This window comes from Myotis nattereri (assembly GCF_964212035.1).
Source record: "Myotis nattereri genome assembly, chromosome: 3".
In the NCBI taxonomy this organism is placed as follows: Eukaryota; Metazoa; Chordata; class Mammalia; order Chiroptera; family Vespertilionidae; genus Myotis; species Myotis nattereri.
Window position 1 is genome coordinate 131025102 of NC_138077.1, and position 15546 is coordinate 131040647.

Consider the following 15546-nt stretch of genomic DNA (forward strand, 5'->3'; position numbering starts at 1 on the left):
GCTGGCTAAGCCCGGTGCACTAAAGCAGGTTTCTGGGTTTTTGTTTAGCTTCTATATTTGTTACATAGTTGCTTAGAGTTGCAGCTCAGAGGCCTCCAGCGGCAGGCGGGGAAAGTTGGAGTCCTCCGTCACTGAAGCAAGCAAGCCTCATGTTAGTTTCAAGCTGCCTGGCTGCCGACCGCCATCTTGGCTGGCAGTTAATTTGCATATTGCCCTGATTAGCCAATGGGAAGGGTAGCGGTCGTATGCCAATTACCATGTTTCTCTTTTATTAGATAGGATGTTGTTGTTACATCATGTTATTTATTAATCAATTTATATATTATTGTCATGTACATTTTACTAATTTTCTTTCATCTCTGACACTTCTATTAGAGAAAGGGCAAATAGCAGTATTAAAATATTTCTTCTAATTTCCTTTCAATGTGCACGAATCTGTGCACCGGGCCACTAGTCTAATATAACACAATTCCAGAATTGGACGTGGTGGTAAAGTTTATTTACATTATGTTTTATCATTTCAATCATATTTGAGTCCTTGGAATTTGTATTTACATACAGAACCCAGTATATTTCTGGGAGAATTTTAATTTTTGAAAAACAAAAACAGAACAGGATATAGTTAATAAAATAATTGGGTAGCTTAATGAACATCTGGTTTCTGTAGGGTCTCATCTGGGATTTTAGAGTAAACTGTATCCAGAGGCTGCCAGCGGCAATTCATGAGAGAATCGTAAAGTTCTTCACTTTTCACCATAAATTCTTTGTTTAATTCCTCAATATTCAAATGAAGATTGGGATCTTCGGAAGCCAATAACGCATATGAAAAAAAATAGAGAGTTTGACAAGACATATATCAGAAATGGTTTACAATTTTTAAAAAACATTAGCAGGAAATATTAAAAGCAATTAATGTTAAAATTTTTTAAATGTGTGTTCCTTGCAATAAGGCTTAAAAATAGAAATTGAAGCCAAAAAAGTAGTAGTGCAACCAGACTGAAGGAGCATCTGGATGGTGAATGAAAATGAGGAAATGGACAGAATTAAGAGAGTTTTGGGAGATAAGTAGGCAACATTTGGAGGTTGAGTCTATTTGGGGTAAAGAAGAAAGGAGGGTTGAGGTTCACACCTGAGTTTCTGGCAGGAGCACTTGGGTGGATATGGTGCCAAACAGTGAGCCAGGACCAAGTCCCAGGCGGGACTTTGAAAAAATAACCATGCTGCTTTCCCTGCTTAGTTAACAGACTGGTATGTGCACAAATTATATATATATAACAACTAATTTAGAAAAAGAGAGGAGCCTGACCTTCCTTCTCTGAAACCTGAAACCCTGTGATGAGATGTGGTATTATGTTATCATGAAAACATCAGACCTAGATGTTCAGTTAAAGTTGCCAGGTTTCCAAGATCACTGACTTTTTAAATATAGTCCATTTTTTTCTCCTTGTATTGAATGTAACTGTAGAAGCCTTTTCTGTTTTCCTTTATAACTTTTGCAAGCCTTAGTTCATTTAGGGCCATAATGTGCTTCCTAATATTCACGTGTTCATGCTATTTACTCATATTTATTTACTAGAGTCCCGGTGCCTGCGCCCTCTCGAAGTTCGGGAGCCCTTGGGTTATGTCTGACTAACGGATTAGCCTGCTCCCAGCAGGAAGCGGGCCTAAGTCGTCAGTCGGACATCCTTAGCACTGCCATGGAGGCAGGAGAGGCTCCCGCCACCACTGCTGCACTCACTAGCTGTGAGCCCGGCTTCTGGCTGAGCAGCACTTACCCTGTGGGAACCCACTGACCATCAGGAGGCAGCTCCTGAGTTGAGCATCTGCCTCCTGGTGGTCAGTGTGCATCATAGCGACCAATAGTTCCACTGTTTGGTCTATTTGCATATTTGCTTTTTATTATAGAGGATATGCCTGTTACAGACAGTTTGTGCCTCCCCGCCCCCCTAATTCACATGTTGAAACTTTAACTTCCAATTTGATGCTATTTGGAGATGGGGTCTTTGGGAGATAATTAGGGTGAGATGAGATCATAAGGATAGGGCCCTAGATCCACGGGCTTAGTGCCTTAAAAAAAGGACAGCAGAGCTCTAGATCTCTCTTCCCTACCACATGGGGATATGAGAGGGTGGCCATCTGAAGCCAGGAAGAGAGCCCTCATCAGAAACCAAATCAGCGGCACCTAATTTTGGACTTTCCACTGTCCAGAACCACAAGAAATAAATTTGCTGTTAAAGCTACCCAGTCTGCAATATTTTGTTATAGCAGCCTGAACTCACTAATGCGATGTCCTTCTGTATTTATCATTTTAGAACCAAGATCACCTAATAGCCCCTGCCCATCATATAAGTTTCATGAGCTACTTATTTTTCTGCACTGGAGTCATTTGTGACTGTGTTGTCAGATTCTTGTTTGCTGGAGGCTAATTCCAGCATGTCATAAATGCAAGAAGTTTCATCAAAAGGTTGATGGAACCTTGAGACTTCAGTAGGGCTGAAGATACATATTATTGCCTGCTGGAATAGCTGAAAGTATTTCCCCAAACCTGAAAATCTACATGTTATTATTACCTGCTGCTGGCCAAACAGCTGAACAGCTGTAGGCATTTCCCCAAACCTGAAGATACATATGACTGCCTGCTGCCAGACAGCAGAGGGCAGTTCCCCAACTTGACAATGCCTACTGTATACCAAACTTTACCTTTTGGTATGTATTATCTGCTTTGCTATAGGCCAAAAAGCCCTGGGTCCAGAGATAGACAGAACTTGGTTACTATAGCTAAGTCTCCTCTGGCTCCCCCATGTATTCCAAATTTATATTTCTAGTCTCTTTATTAATTTATGTGCAGCCCCTTCTCCAGATTCCTGAACCCTTTTAGATGCTGAGAAAGATCCCAGCACTTGTTCTTTAGAGTTTTTATCCCTTGGAACCATCTTTCCTTTGAGAACTTCTAGTCATAAAATTAGATGTTTCTATTTATATATATGTATATAATATATATATGTATATATATGTATATATATATATACATATATATATATTATATACATATATATTTTCACTGATTTCAGAGAGGAAGGGAGAGGGAGAGAGAGATAGAAACATCAATAATGAGAGTGAATCATTGATCAGCCACCTTCTGCAAGCCACCTACTGGGGATCAAGCCCGCAACCTGGGCATGTGCCCTTGACCGGAATTGAACCTGGGACCCTTCAGTCCACAGGCTGTAGCTCTATCCACTAAGCCAAACCAGCAATGGCTAGATGTTTCTATTTTTCCCTGAATGTTGTGAAATTTTTTTTCCCTAAAGTCATGTGCTAGGTCCTTTACCTCTTTGTCTTGGTCAGTTGTTTGCTAAAAGGCTCCTGACTCTGCATGTTCCTGGTCAGGGGAGAGGTGTCAGGAGCGCATGCTTATGAGCACTCTCTCTTGTGGCCGTGGCCTAGAAAACAAACGTCAGCTAGGAACCTAGATTAATGAACTAGGCCCTTCCAGTGATGTTGGCCATAGGGACAATAGAAGCCTATCAAAGTCAAACTCATTACATCTTTCCTAAACCTGTGGGCCTTCTAGACTTATGCTGTAGCCACTAGCCACACTGGCTATCAAGCACCTGAAATATGGCTAATCTTAAGTGAAATGTGATGTAAACGTACATTACATTGTGAAAACTTGGTATTAAAATTTTTTAAGTTTCATTAAATGTTTATATTGATTACACATTGAAATAATATTCTGACTATATTAGATTAAGGTTAAAATATTTAAATTAATTTTCCCTGTCTCTTTTTGTTTCTTGAATTTGGCTACTAGAAAATGTAGAACTACCTATGTGGGTAGATTTGTATTTCCCATACATTTCTACTGGACAGAGCTGCTCCGGATCTGTGAATAGCTAACCCTCGAGTGGTTATTATGTGCCAAAACCTGTGAAATCACTTAAAAACACTTTAGAGCTACTGCCCTCATTTCATAGGAGGTAGGTTTTAAATCCCTTTTACAGGGGGGAACACCAATGCACTGGAGATTAATTAATGTGGAATTACAGAGCCAGTAAGAGAGATCTGAACTCTGGCAGTCTGGCTCCAGAAAGCACGATCTTATTGTATGTCTTTTTCTGTTCTTTTTATAGACTGTTTCTGAAGAACTGATAAAAGCAGCGAGAATAGACACACTTTAGTCAGAATGAAATCCACCCCATCCCCCCAGCTACTATGAGCACCTGTTATTCATATTCCAATCAAGTACTACAAACTAGAACTGCCCCTAGTTTTCTTTTAAACATCAATTTCATTCCATTTACTAGTAAACACTGAACACCAACTAACATGCAGACTTTGTATTGGCTCCTGGGACTACAAAGACGGATGCTCCAGATTTGATAAAATCACAGAGGCAGTGGGCTGTAGGGATGAGGTGAGGGTAGGGGAAGAGACCAGATGGACACGTGATAAGACAGACATTTGATAAGGAAACAGGCAAACGTGTTCTCTGCATTTTGTTTTTATTCCTCTTTCTCATAACTTAAAATAAATAAAATAAGCCAAATGTTTTTTTTTCCTCGAATAAGACACATTCAGAAACAGGGTTCTTCTCTGGGCAGATACACTTTGGTCTTTTCAAAATAGATCAAGAACTACATGAAGAAACACCTGACTCTACAGAGGGGGCCTTCTGGGTCCTCCAGGAACCAATAACCCTAAGGCAGTGGTTCTCAACCTTCTGGCCCTTTCAATGCAGTTCCTCATGTTGTGACCCAACCATAAAATTATTTTCATTGCTGCTTCATAACTTTAATGTTGCTACTGTTATGAATCATAATGTAAATATCTGATATGCAGGGTGGTCTTGGGTGACCCCTGTGAAAGGGTCATTCGACCGCCAAAGGGGTCGCAACCCACAGGTTGAGAACCACTTCCCTAAGGGGAGCCAGGAAAACAAGGCCACAGCAAGCGCCTCATGCTTTTCTGCTTAAAAATCTAAATTAAAGCATAATTAATCCCAAAGTCTAAACTTATGGAGGAAACAGATCTTAAAATCAACTTATCGTCTTATTTTTTGGAAAAGCCCCCATTTCCCAGTCCTTCAGAAAGACCCAGAGAGGAGGTTTCACTAAAGCTGTTCCCACAGAGGCAATTTCCAAAAAGTAGATGAATTGTTAAAGAAAATGGCTTAGACAACCTACGCTGGTATTTTCCAGTAGGACCTTTCAGTTTCTAGCCATTGTCAGTTTTGTTTTTAAGTACTGCAACACAGGGTTTCTGTTACCTTCTAGTAGGTTTTCATCTTGGTTTCCCGCCAGAGCTGTGGTTTCCTACAATAAAAATCAGTATTTTATTTTAAGAAAAAATAATTTCATTTAAAGGTTTACTATCACACAAGCTTTCTTAGAAAAATCTAACTCTCACAAATAATATCTAAAACACTAAACTCTCTTTAGATTAAATTTATTTTTGAACTTTGATTAGAAGAATCTTTATTACAATTATGAAATGAGTGAACTATATCAACAGAAGAAAACCCACAAAGGAGGAGCAAGCCCAACAAAGGCCTCTGGCCTCTCTGAAGCTTCTGAGAACTGGCATCCTAGGGCCTGCGATAGGCGTCCGACACCAGGAATGTTGGCGTCCAGTCGCCATAGTCCCTGTACTAGAAGCCCAACTCTCTACCTGGAGCTCAGCCATTCTTTCCAGATGACAATGTGCAAAGTCTCCACACGCACATCCCCCCACCACAGCCTTCTAATCAGACCACCAACTCCATGGCTCAGCCGAGGATGGGGATAGTAGGTGCTTAAGGAAATGCAGAGGGTACAGAAAAAGAAACCAATCAACCATCGCCTTACATACTGAGAGAAGTAAATTCCAGAAGTATTCCCCAAATAGAACTTGGCTGGTTAACCCAGACAGTTTGCTCTACTGGGCCATAAGTTCCTATGACTCCTGGTTATAGGCACCTGTTGGAATCCTGTTTTTGTTAAGGGTATACAGCTGTTCCAAGCAATCAGCCCATCCAGGAACGGCTGAGTTAGCTAGAGGCACTAATGACTTTAATTAAGCTCCCCTGCTAATAAGGACGATATTGCAATGAAAGCCAAAGATCCACTACCTCAGTGGTTCTCAACCTTCTGGCCCTTTAAATAGTTCCTCATGTTGTGATCCAACCATAAAATTATTTTCGTTGCTACTTCATAACTGTAATGTTGCTACTGTTATGAATCGTAAATATCTGATATGCAGGATGGTCTTAGGAGACCCCTGTGAAAGGGTCGTTCGACCGCCAAAGGGGTCGCGACCCACAGGTTGAGAACCACTGCATTACCACTTCTCTTCAATCTATCTGAAAGTATGCCTCCCTTTTGCTCTGAAATAGGTCCTGATTTGCAGAATAAATTATATGGTTACCATAAATTTAATGACACCTCTCATGTATTTTTTTTCCCATTTAGAAATGACTAAGAAGCCAGAATCTGTGCTTAAATGAGTCTTTCTTTTTCTTTCTTTCCTTCTTTCTTTCTTTCTTTCTCTTTCTCTTTCTCTCTCTCTCTCTCTCTCTCTCTCTCTCTCTCTCTCTCTCTCTCTCTCTCTCTCTGTTTTTAATCCTCACCTGAAGATACTTTTTCCATTGATTTCTAGAGAGAGTAGAAGGGTGGGGGGGAGAGAAACACTGACATGAGAGAGACACATTGCTTGGCTGCCTCCTGCACAGGTCCCTATCAGGGCTGGGGAACATGCAACTGAGGTATATGCCCTTGACCCGTCGATCTGCGGGCCGACATTCTAACCATTGAGCCAAACTGGCCCGAACAATGAGACCTTTCTTTTAATACAATGTCCAAGTAACTTCACATTTCCTCCTTTTCAATGTGTACTCTGGTAAATATGGATCCTAAATTAAGAGGCTGTAGGGAGCAGGAGCTGTCTGGAGACAGCACTACAGAATGAGGTTCACCTGGAGAGTGTATGCTGCTGGTTGTCCTTAAAGGGCACATCTATAAATGGTTTTCCTCTGTTGGAGGTAGTTTGGGCAAGTTGTGCTGACGGACACCCAAAGACCTGAGAGTCATTTTGAAGACATCACTTCCTGTAATCTTAAGCAGGACACAATGCCAAAATGGAGAGGCTAACCCAGGGGTCCTCAAACTACGGCCCGCGGGCCACATGCAAATACAAATACGGTATTTGTTCCCGTTTTGTTTTTTTACTTCAAAATAAGATATGTGCAGTGTGCATAGGAATTTGTTCATAGTTTTTTTTAAACTATAGTCCGGCCCTCCAACCGTCTGAGGGACAGTGAACTGGCCCCCTGTTTAAAAAGTTTGAGGACCCCTGGGCTAACCCCTTCACTTGGGGAAACAAGAGCTAGGGCTTTGGGTGTGCTAGTGGGCGAAAAAACGATGGCATATCATAGAGGGCGCACCTTATTAGGGAAGACTCAGTGAAGATGTGCGAGTGACTCACTGGAGAGCCTCACAGTCTTGAGTTTTGCTGACCAAAACTCCCACCAAGTTTCCTAACCGGGAGCTCCCACTAAGAGAGCAGGCAGGTGGCACAAGTATGGAAACCATAGCCATTAAAGAGAATATATAATTCTTGAAGGAAAAACTGCATGTTATAATAAAAATTTGACTAGAGAATGAAATACTAAAAATCAAAATGTGTCAACACAAATGGGGAGAAGAAGGGAAGGGGTGGCAAGGAGAGGGAAAAAAGTGTTAATTTCTTATCCTTGAGTGGAGAGATAAAGAAATAGTTTCATTTCTGGAGTTGGTAATATACTCAAACCGATACTTCTCTATTTAAAGATCTAAAGGTAGCCACTATAAGTCAGATAGACCATTTATCTCTCAAAAAAAAAGAAAAAGAAAAAAGGGGTAAAAAATGTGCTAAAACCTCAGGCAATGTAGCAAGATTTTAAAACAATATATAATACTAGAGGCCCATTGCACAACATTTGTGCACTGGGGCAGGGGGGTACCCTCAGCCTGGCCTGAACGTTCTCGCAGTCCAGGACCCCTCGGGGGGATGTCCGCCTGCCAGCAGTCAGACATCCCCTGAGGGGTCCTTAGTGCTGCTGGGAGGCAGGAGAGGCTCCTATCACTTCTGCTGTGCTCACCAGCCATGAGCCCGGCTCAGGGCTTCTGGCTGAGCTCTGCCTCCCCTGTGGGAACACACTGACCACCAGGGGGCAGCTCCTGCATTGAGCATCTGCCCCCTGGTGGTTAGTGCGCATCATAGCGACCGGTAGAACAGCCATTGGGTCAATTTGCATATTACCCTTTTATTAAATAGGAAGGAAGGATGAAGCATCTGCTAAAAGGGTACAACCCAGGTTGGATTTAAAAGAAAAAAATAGTGAGAAGTCTAACAAGATATTTTCTCTAAGAGGCACAACTAAAACAGACTTGCAAAACTGAAAATGAAAGTCTGGGCAAAAAAATTGCCAAGCAAATACAAGTTTTAAAAACAGGGCTTAGCTGTTCAATTCAACTCTGGTGTTAAGGCCAAGGCCATCACACAAAGTGACACTGTGCACATCAGGCAATAAACTGGGGAGAAAAGCCTGTGACTGCAAAGGGCTAACTTCCCCAATATGTAAATACCTTACACTGTCAAGAAAAAGGAGCACAACACAACAGAAGAAAGGTAGGCAAAAAACGTCAACTAAGTCAGAAAACAGATCCCAATAAACACCTGAAAAAATATTTGCACTCAATAACACACAAATGCCTTCTTTGCTCGTCCAATTGGCTAATCACACAGAAAAACGAACAACAACAAAAAACAGAAGCAAGCACACCTACAAACAATAGTGGAAAGCGCAAACTCAGGCAGGTTTTTGCTAAGTTGCTGTTTAAAATTTTAAATGACATATCCTTTAATCCAAATCTTCCACTTCCAGAATTTGTTCTTAGCCAATAAATAACAACACTCAAATGCCTGAAGATAAATAAGTAAAAATTTGTTAAGGCACTGAGAACATTTAAAATGTCAAAGCACATTCAAGTGGGCAGCTTTAAAGAAAGCGCTCCAGATGCAATCTATCAGCAGAAGCAAGCAAGAAGCAAACAACTATATACCACACAGTCCATTCCTGCCCAAGGCGCTCCCAACTCCTCAAACAGAAACAAAGCCCTATCACACTGAGTTAGCAAGAGTCCAGGGGGAAATCTAGAGGACAAGGTCAACTTCGACAGCTTTGTCGTGAAGTGGGGAGGGGAATGGGAAGTGGGAGTGGGGGGAGGCTTTCAGAAATAGGTTACTTGAGTAATCAAAATATTAAAATATCTTTTAAAAAGTGTTAATGTTCACTGCTGTATCAAAACAACGCAAAAAAACCAAACCTACCTCCTGTCCTATTTTAAGTGTTTAAGAGTAAAATCTATTGAAAGACGATAATCTAAAATTTAGTAACAAGAAATTAGGCATCAGCCTATTATTTTGTTTTTGGAAGAGAGTGAGGACTTAAATCGTTTGCAAGTCAAAATTTCTGGGGTCATCAGCTGTTACTCTCTGGTATTACAATAGGGAGCAAAAGCCACCGCTGTGGGAAACTGAATGGCAGGATGTGGAGGTGTGAGATAGGAAGAAGACGTTTCACGCTGGGCACACCAACCGACACACGGCTCATTGAGAGTGATACCTCGGGTGCAATGGGAGTTCCAGCTGGGAGTCCAGAGGTCCCATGCGCAGACAGGGTGTGCTCATTTCCATCCACTGCAGGACCACAGCCACAGCCAGGAAGAAGACAACAGCTGTGCTGCTGCTCATACCCGCTGCCAAAGGGGTCCCTCTGGTAGAACTGGAATTTAGGGTTCACTCTAATAGTAGAGGGGAGATGACAGGAATGGCATCAGCAACCAAGGCAGAGTCGTCCAAAACCACAGAGCTTTCTCCTTTCCCAAAAGTTACAAGTGAGTATGACTTCTGCTTTAACTGCTTAAGAACGCCCATTTTCAAAGCAATCGTTTGTAAATTGCCCCCCAACTATGTAAGAAATAGAACCCTAAGCAACCTTCATTTTCACTCAGAGCAAGAAAAAGCACCTCACCTTTGCCAGTACCAGTAATAATTATTCTGTTGAGCTCTGTCAAAACCTGCAAAACTCTCCGGTCCAGCCATTTATCCAGAAACTTGATAAAAAGAGACAAAGAATCCAGAGTTTTTACTTCTGAGTCAAAAATTCCAGCTCGGCGCTAAAACCTCTCAACCAGACAAACAACTCTCACAACTGCCTTAATCCCTGCTAGGCAATTAACTGCTTGATTTTCAAGACAGTGGGGTTTAAGGCACGGGAGTCACCTGAGGGCACTACAGCAACTACTCAGCTGGCTTTGAGCCTCCCGCCCCTCTCCCAACCGTCAGGCCTGGGGAAGTTGCCCAGGGGGGCGGAGAGGGAGTATGTGTTGGGCAACTGCACGGGACACACTAGTCTCCACCCCACCTCCTCTGTAAGGGTCACTTTTAGTAATTGAAACGTTTAAGACAAATACAATTTGATGTTCTCTTCTCAGTTATCAGCACCTGGTGGACATATTTCCTGCAGGTTGAAATCATCCCAACCAGCTGGTGGGAAGCACTGGTACATCACACACACACACACACACACACACACACACACACACACACACACACACACACACCCTACCTTAATTCGAGTGCAGAAAAAAAAAATTCGAGTGCAGGTAAATCTGTGGTTCAGTGTATTTTTTTAAAGCACAAAAAAGCTCCCCAAATATTAATGTACACTTGCACTACCTGGGCATGTTGTTTAAAATATAGGTTCTGATTCAATAGATTTGGAGTGGAGCCTCAGATTCTGCCCTTTCTAGCCAGCTCCCGTGTACTTTAAGTAGCAAGGCTACACAAAGTGTCAAAATTTAAGAAGATAACTTGTGAGTCTAAGAAGGAACAGTTAGGGCCTGGTGGGAGTGGCTCGGCTGGTTGAGCATTGTCCTGTGCATGGAAAGGTTGCTGGTTTGATTCCAGGTCTGGGCACATACGTGGGTTGCAGGTTTGATCCCCAGGTTGGGACAACTGATAGATGTTTTTCTCCCTTTCTTTCTTTCCTTCTCTCCCCCCCTCCCTCCACTCACTCTCCCTCTTTCCCTTCCTCTCTCTAAACATATTCTCTGATGCCCTCGGGTGAGGATTAAAAAAACAACAACAAACACATACTATGCTCTCAATAAACATTAACTATAATTACTATTTAAAAAAAGAAACAGGGTTTGGCAATTTCCCTGAAGCTTGTTAATAACTAACAAGCTTATTAATTAATATTCCACTATTAATGAACTATTCCGCTATTCAAGTGCTTGATGTATTCTATATGTATCTGTCTATATGTGCCTGTAATGAGAAAAATAATTATCACAATTAAATTAAATCATTCACCCATTATTTACTGAGTCCCTACAAGGCAGGTGGGTGATTGGCACTGGTGATATAGTGGAACTTATACTCTAGTGGATTTCCCATGTTTTCAAAGGAGAGGTCATTGATTACTGTGTGGCACACATTGCTAAGTGCCACCCAATATTGATTCCTTTCCTTTTCTTCCTTAATAACAGAACCCTGATTTAATTTGGGGGCAGCAACAGGCCTCCCTAAAAGACTACAGTTCCTAGCCTTCCCCTTGCAGGGAGATGTGGCCAGGTGGCCAAAGCCTGGCTAATAAGATGTAAATAAGAACTATTATAAAGGGATTGAGGAAAGCTGTGTAGACAAAGGGAGTTTGCTTAGCTGGAAGGCCTCCTGGTCCTCCACCCTTTCCCCAAGCCTAATTACAGAGAAGATGGCTGGAGCCAAAATAACTGTGCACCTATCTTGGCCTATGGGATGATACCAAGGAATAAGTCAGATACACAAATACAGGACTGGAAATAAAGAACAGGTTTAGATCCCAATGACCATGTACTGACAAGCTCTACCAGCACTAGACTGGCCTACCTCGATTTCTTTTAAGGAAGAAATGTCTTGTTTAAGACACTATTGTTTTAAGTTATATGAAGTTAAACACAATTCTTAATAACTATAACAGCTTAGACATCAAATAAAACATCAGTTACGGATTCTCTTTTTGTAAAAACTTAATACCAGGGTGTTTCCCCTTCTATTTTGGGACTTTTTTTTTTTTTTGGTAAAAAGAAAATTAGAATTTTGGCTATGAGGGTAAGAAAGACCGCTGTAGCTGTGAAGGAGTTTGGGAGTTGAACATGGATAATAAGGTAGTAAGGAGGCTGAGGATGGGAGAGGCCAATGTAGCATGTTGAAACCACCTGGGAAGACGGCGGGAGTGAAGCACAGAGCACCGTGAGCAAGGCTCCAGAGATGAAAATAGGCATTCAAGGGTTTTGTTGATGACAGTGACAAGGAAGACTTCACAAATTTAAAAAGAAAAAAATTATATATATGTATGTGTGTGTATATGTGTATATATATATGTATATATATAAATAATTGATTTCAGAGAGAGAGGAAGTGGGGGGGGGAGAGAGAGAGAGAGAGAAACATCAAGCCCGCAAGCGGGGCATGTGCCCTGACCAGGAATCGAACAGTGACCTCCTGGTTCATAGGTCAACGCTCAACCACTGAGCCACACCGGCCAGGCCACAAATATTGTTTTACTTTTTAGGCATGCGGCCTACTGGCCAAGAGTTTGATACGCTTGTTCTAAAAGCCTCAAGTGCAAACTTCTCATATTTCACTTGGATTAGTCCCATGAAGCAGGTGAAGCGAATTTATACCAGGGTAGACTATTGGCCAGTGTCCAGGTGCAACAGCCTACTCTCTCAGCTTCCCTCAGCTTTACGTGCAAAGACCAAAGTCTTCTGGGAATACAAGCACATGCACCCTCTGTAGTCCTAAAATTTAAGACTTGCTACCTGTTACACTGAGAAAGAAGGATAATTGGGCAGGAATATTAGACACATGGTATTTCTAACGGCCGACTTTTCTCCACTGTATCCTTCTTTTAGCCCAATATATCAACTTTGTCACTACCCCTAGTCCCCCCGCAAAAAACCTGTTTTTTCTTTAGCAAAACAAAGCAAGGTACTCAATAAATATCTATTGAAAGAACGAATAAATAAAAGCATTGCTTAAATGTAAAGTTTTCAATTTAAAAGCAAAACTAAAATCCTATTTTAGTGTTAATTAACTCTAAACAGTTGGTTGTTTCTTAGCAACTGTAGTTTTTACAAGAAGTGTGTTCCGTTTGAATCCAGTTGAACAGGTATGTAATTTTGTAGTTTTTCTTTAGACCAGGGGTGGGGAACGTCTGGCCGGCTGTATAAGGCCCGTGAAATCATTTGGTCTAGCCCTGTCAAGGCATTAGGGGCGAGTTAATTAAATGTTTGACCAAATATAGCTGGCCAAATTTTAAGTTGATAACTTTGTATGGCCCTCGAATGATGTTATAAATATCCAAATGGCCCTTGGCAGAAAAAAGGTTCCCCACCCCTTGGTTTAGACAGGGGTCTAAAAGCCACTGTTCTTCTGTTAAAGAGAATGCCCAAGCCCAAGGAAACAGAAAAAGCAGCAGCAGCACTAGGTCTTCTGTTACTTAGCTGTGTGGTTTGAAGAGTTCCTTTTCTGTACCTATTTCAGAATTTATGACCTTAGACTCCATTAGTGTATTAAAACCTCAATTAGGCCCTAATCTTTTTAAAAAAATATTTTTATATATTTTATTGATTTTTTACAGAGAGGAAGGGAGAGAGATAGAGAGCTAGAAGCATCGATGAGAGAGAAACATTGATCAGCTGCCTCCTGCACACCTCCTACTGGGGATGTGCCTGCAACGAAGGTACATGCCCCCGACTAGAATAGAACCGGGGACCCTTCAGTCCGCAGGCCGATGCTCTATCCAGTGAGCCAAACCAGTCAGGGCTAGGCCCTAATCTTTTTTTTTTAATATATTTTATTGATTTTTTACAGAGAGGAAGGGAGAGAGACAGAGTTAGAAACATCGATGAGAGAGAAACATCGATCAGCTGCCTCCTGCACATCCCCTACTGAGGATGTGCCAGCAACCCAGGCACATGCCCTTGACTGGAATCGAACTTGGGACCCTTCAGTCCGCAAGACGACGCTCTATCCACTGAGCCAAACCGGTTTCGGCAGGCCCTAATCTTTTAAAAAATGTAACAAAATTTTACCAATGCTCTCCTCCAAAAATATACATATACAATTTTGCATATAATTTCAGGAATTCAAAACCTCCAAACCAATCTATGAACTCCCTACTATTAACATCTGAACCAGATGCTAAGATCATCCGAGCTCTCTAATTGGTTCCACTAATTTCTAACAGTAAAAAAAAGAAAAAGTAAACCACTTTGAGTTATGTTTATGTTGCTTACACTACAGTTTCATTCTAGAACCAACTATATTCTAAAAGATTGAAGCAAAATACTTTTTCAAGTTACAAGGTTCTTCTCCAAAATGTGTCAGCAAAACAGAGAACCCAGAAATTGGTCCAAGCCATTATGCTCAATTAATATTTGATACAGGAGGCAAGAGCATGCAATGGATTAAAAAGAAGGATCTCTTACCCTTTGAGAAAGCAAGGAGAGACCGAGAGAGTATTATACTAAGTGAAATAAATCAGTCAGAGAAAGACAAGTACCATGTGATCTCACTCAAATGCGGCATCTAATGAACAAAATAAACTAACAAAATAGATCCAGAGACATGGAATCATGCAACAGACTGAGGATCTTCAGAGGGAGAGGGGGGAAGGGCAAGGGAAGAGATCAACTAAAGAACTTATATGCATATATGCATAACCCATGGACAGAGACAACAGTGGGGGGAAGGCCTGGGAAGGGGGACATCTATAATACTTTCAACAATAAAGATAAATTAACAAATAAGTAAATAGCCGAAACCGGTTTGGCTCAGTGGATAGAGCGTCGGCCTGTGGACTGAAGGGTCCCAGGTTTGATTCCGGTCAAGGGCATGTACCTTGGTTGCGGGCACATCCCCAGTAGGGGGTGTGCAGGAGGCGGCTGATCCATGTTTCTCTCTCATCGATGTTTCTGACTATCTCTCTCCCTTCCTCTCTGTAAAAAATCAATAAAATATATTTTAAAAAAAATAAGTAAATAAATACAGACTTTCTTCAAGTTCCTAAAAAAATAAAGTGTGTCAAATACTTAAGCAGGTAAAAGTGTGACAATCTGGTAATACATGCTGAATATAGCAATTATCCTGTTATTGTGATGTTAAAATAAATTTTTAAAAAATATTGTAATTGATTTTTAGAGAGAAACACTGAAGTGAGAAACATCTATCGGTTGACTCCCGTACGTACCCCAACAGGGGACCAAAGCCACAATCTACGTATGTGCCCTGACCAGGAATCAAACCAGCAACCTTTCGTTCGGTGCATGGGCTGACGCTCTACCAACTGAGTCACACCAGCCATGGCTAAAATTAATTTAAAAAATATTCTTTTTTTTCTTTTTAAAATATATTTTTATTGATTTCAGAGAGGAAGGGAGATAGAAACATAAATGATAAGAAACATCAATTGGCTGC

At 41.3% G+C, this 15546-nt stretch overlaps 1 protein-coding gene across 1 annotated transcript; it reads right to left on the minus strand.

Annotated features, from left to right (window-relative positions):
- Nucleotides 1-479: 479 nt before the first annotated feature.
- LOC308515110 (uncharacterized protein C6orf52) lies at nucleotides 480-10513 on the minus strand. The gene is made up of 4 exons (XM_081085606.1): nucleotides 10052-10513; nucleotides 9644-9821; nucleotides 5270-5315; nucleotides 480-801 (listed from the first exon to the last, which is right to left on the minus strand). The coding sequence occupies exons 1-4, from the start codon at nucleotides 10120-10122 to the stop codon at nucleotides 644-646; spliced, it is 453 nt and encodes a 150-aa protein (XP_080941732.1). The 5' UTR covers nucleotides 10123-10513; the 3' UTR covers nucleotides 480-643.
- Nucleotides 10514-15546: the final 5033 nt, after the last annotated feature.

Excerpts from the sequence above, each read along its gene's own strand:
- LOC308515110 (XM_081085606.1), bottom strand. The coding sequence starts at position 10,122 with ATGGCTGGACCGGAGAGTTTTGCAGGTTTTGACAGAGCTCAACAGAAT. Across the intron at positions 9,822-10,051 it reads TATTACTGGTACTGGCAAAG|AGTGAACCCTAAATTCCAGT; the intron begins GTGAGGTGCTTT and ends CTCTACTATTAG. Across the intron at positions 5,316-9,643 it reads GAACTCCCATTGCACCCGAG|GAAACCACAGCTCTGGCGGG; the intron begins GTATCACTCTCA and ends TTTTTATTGTAG.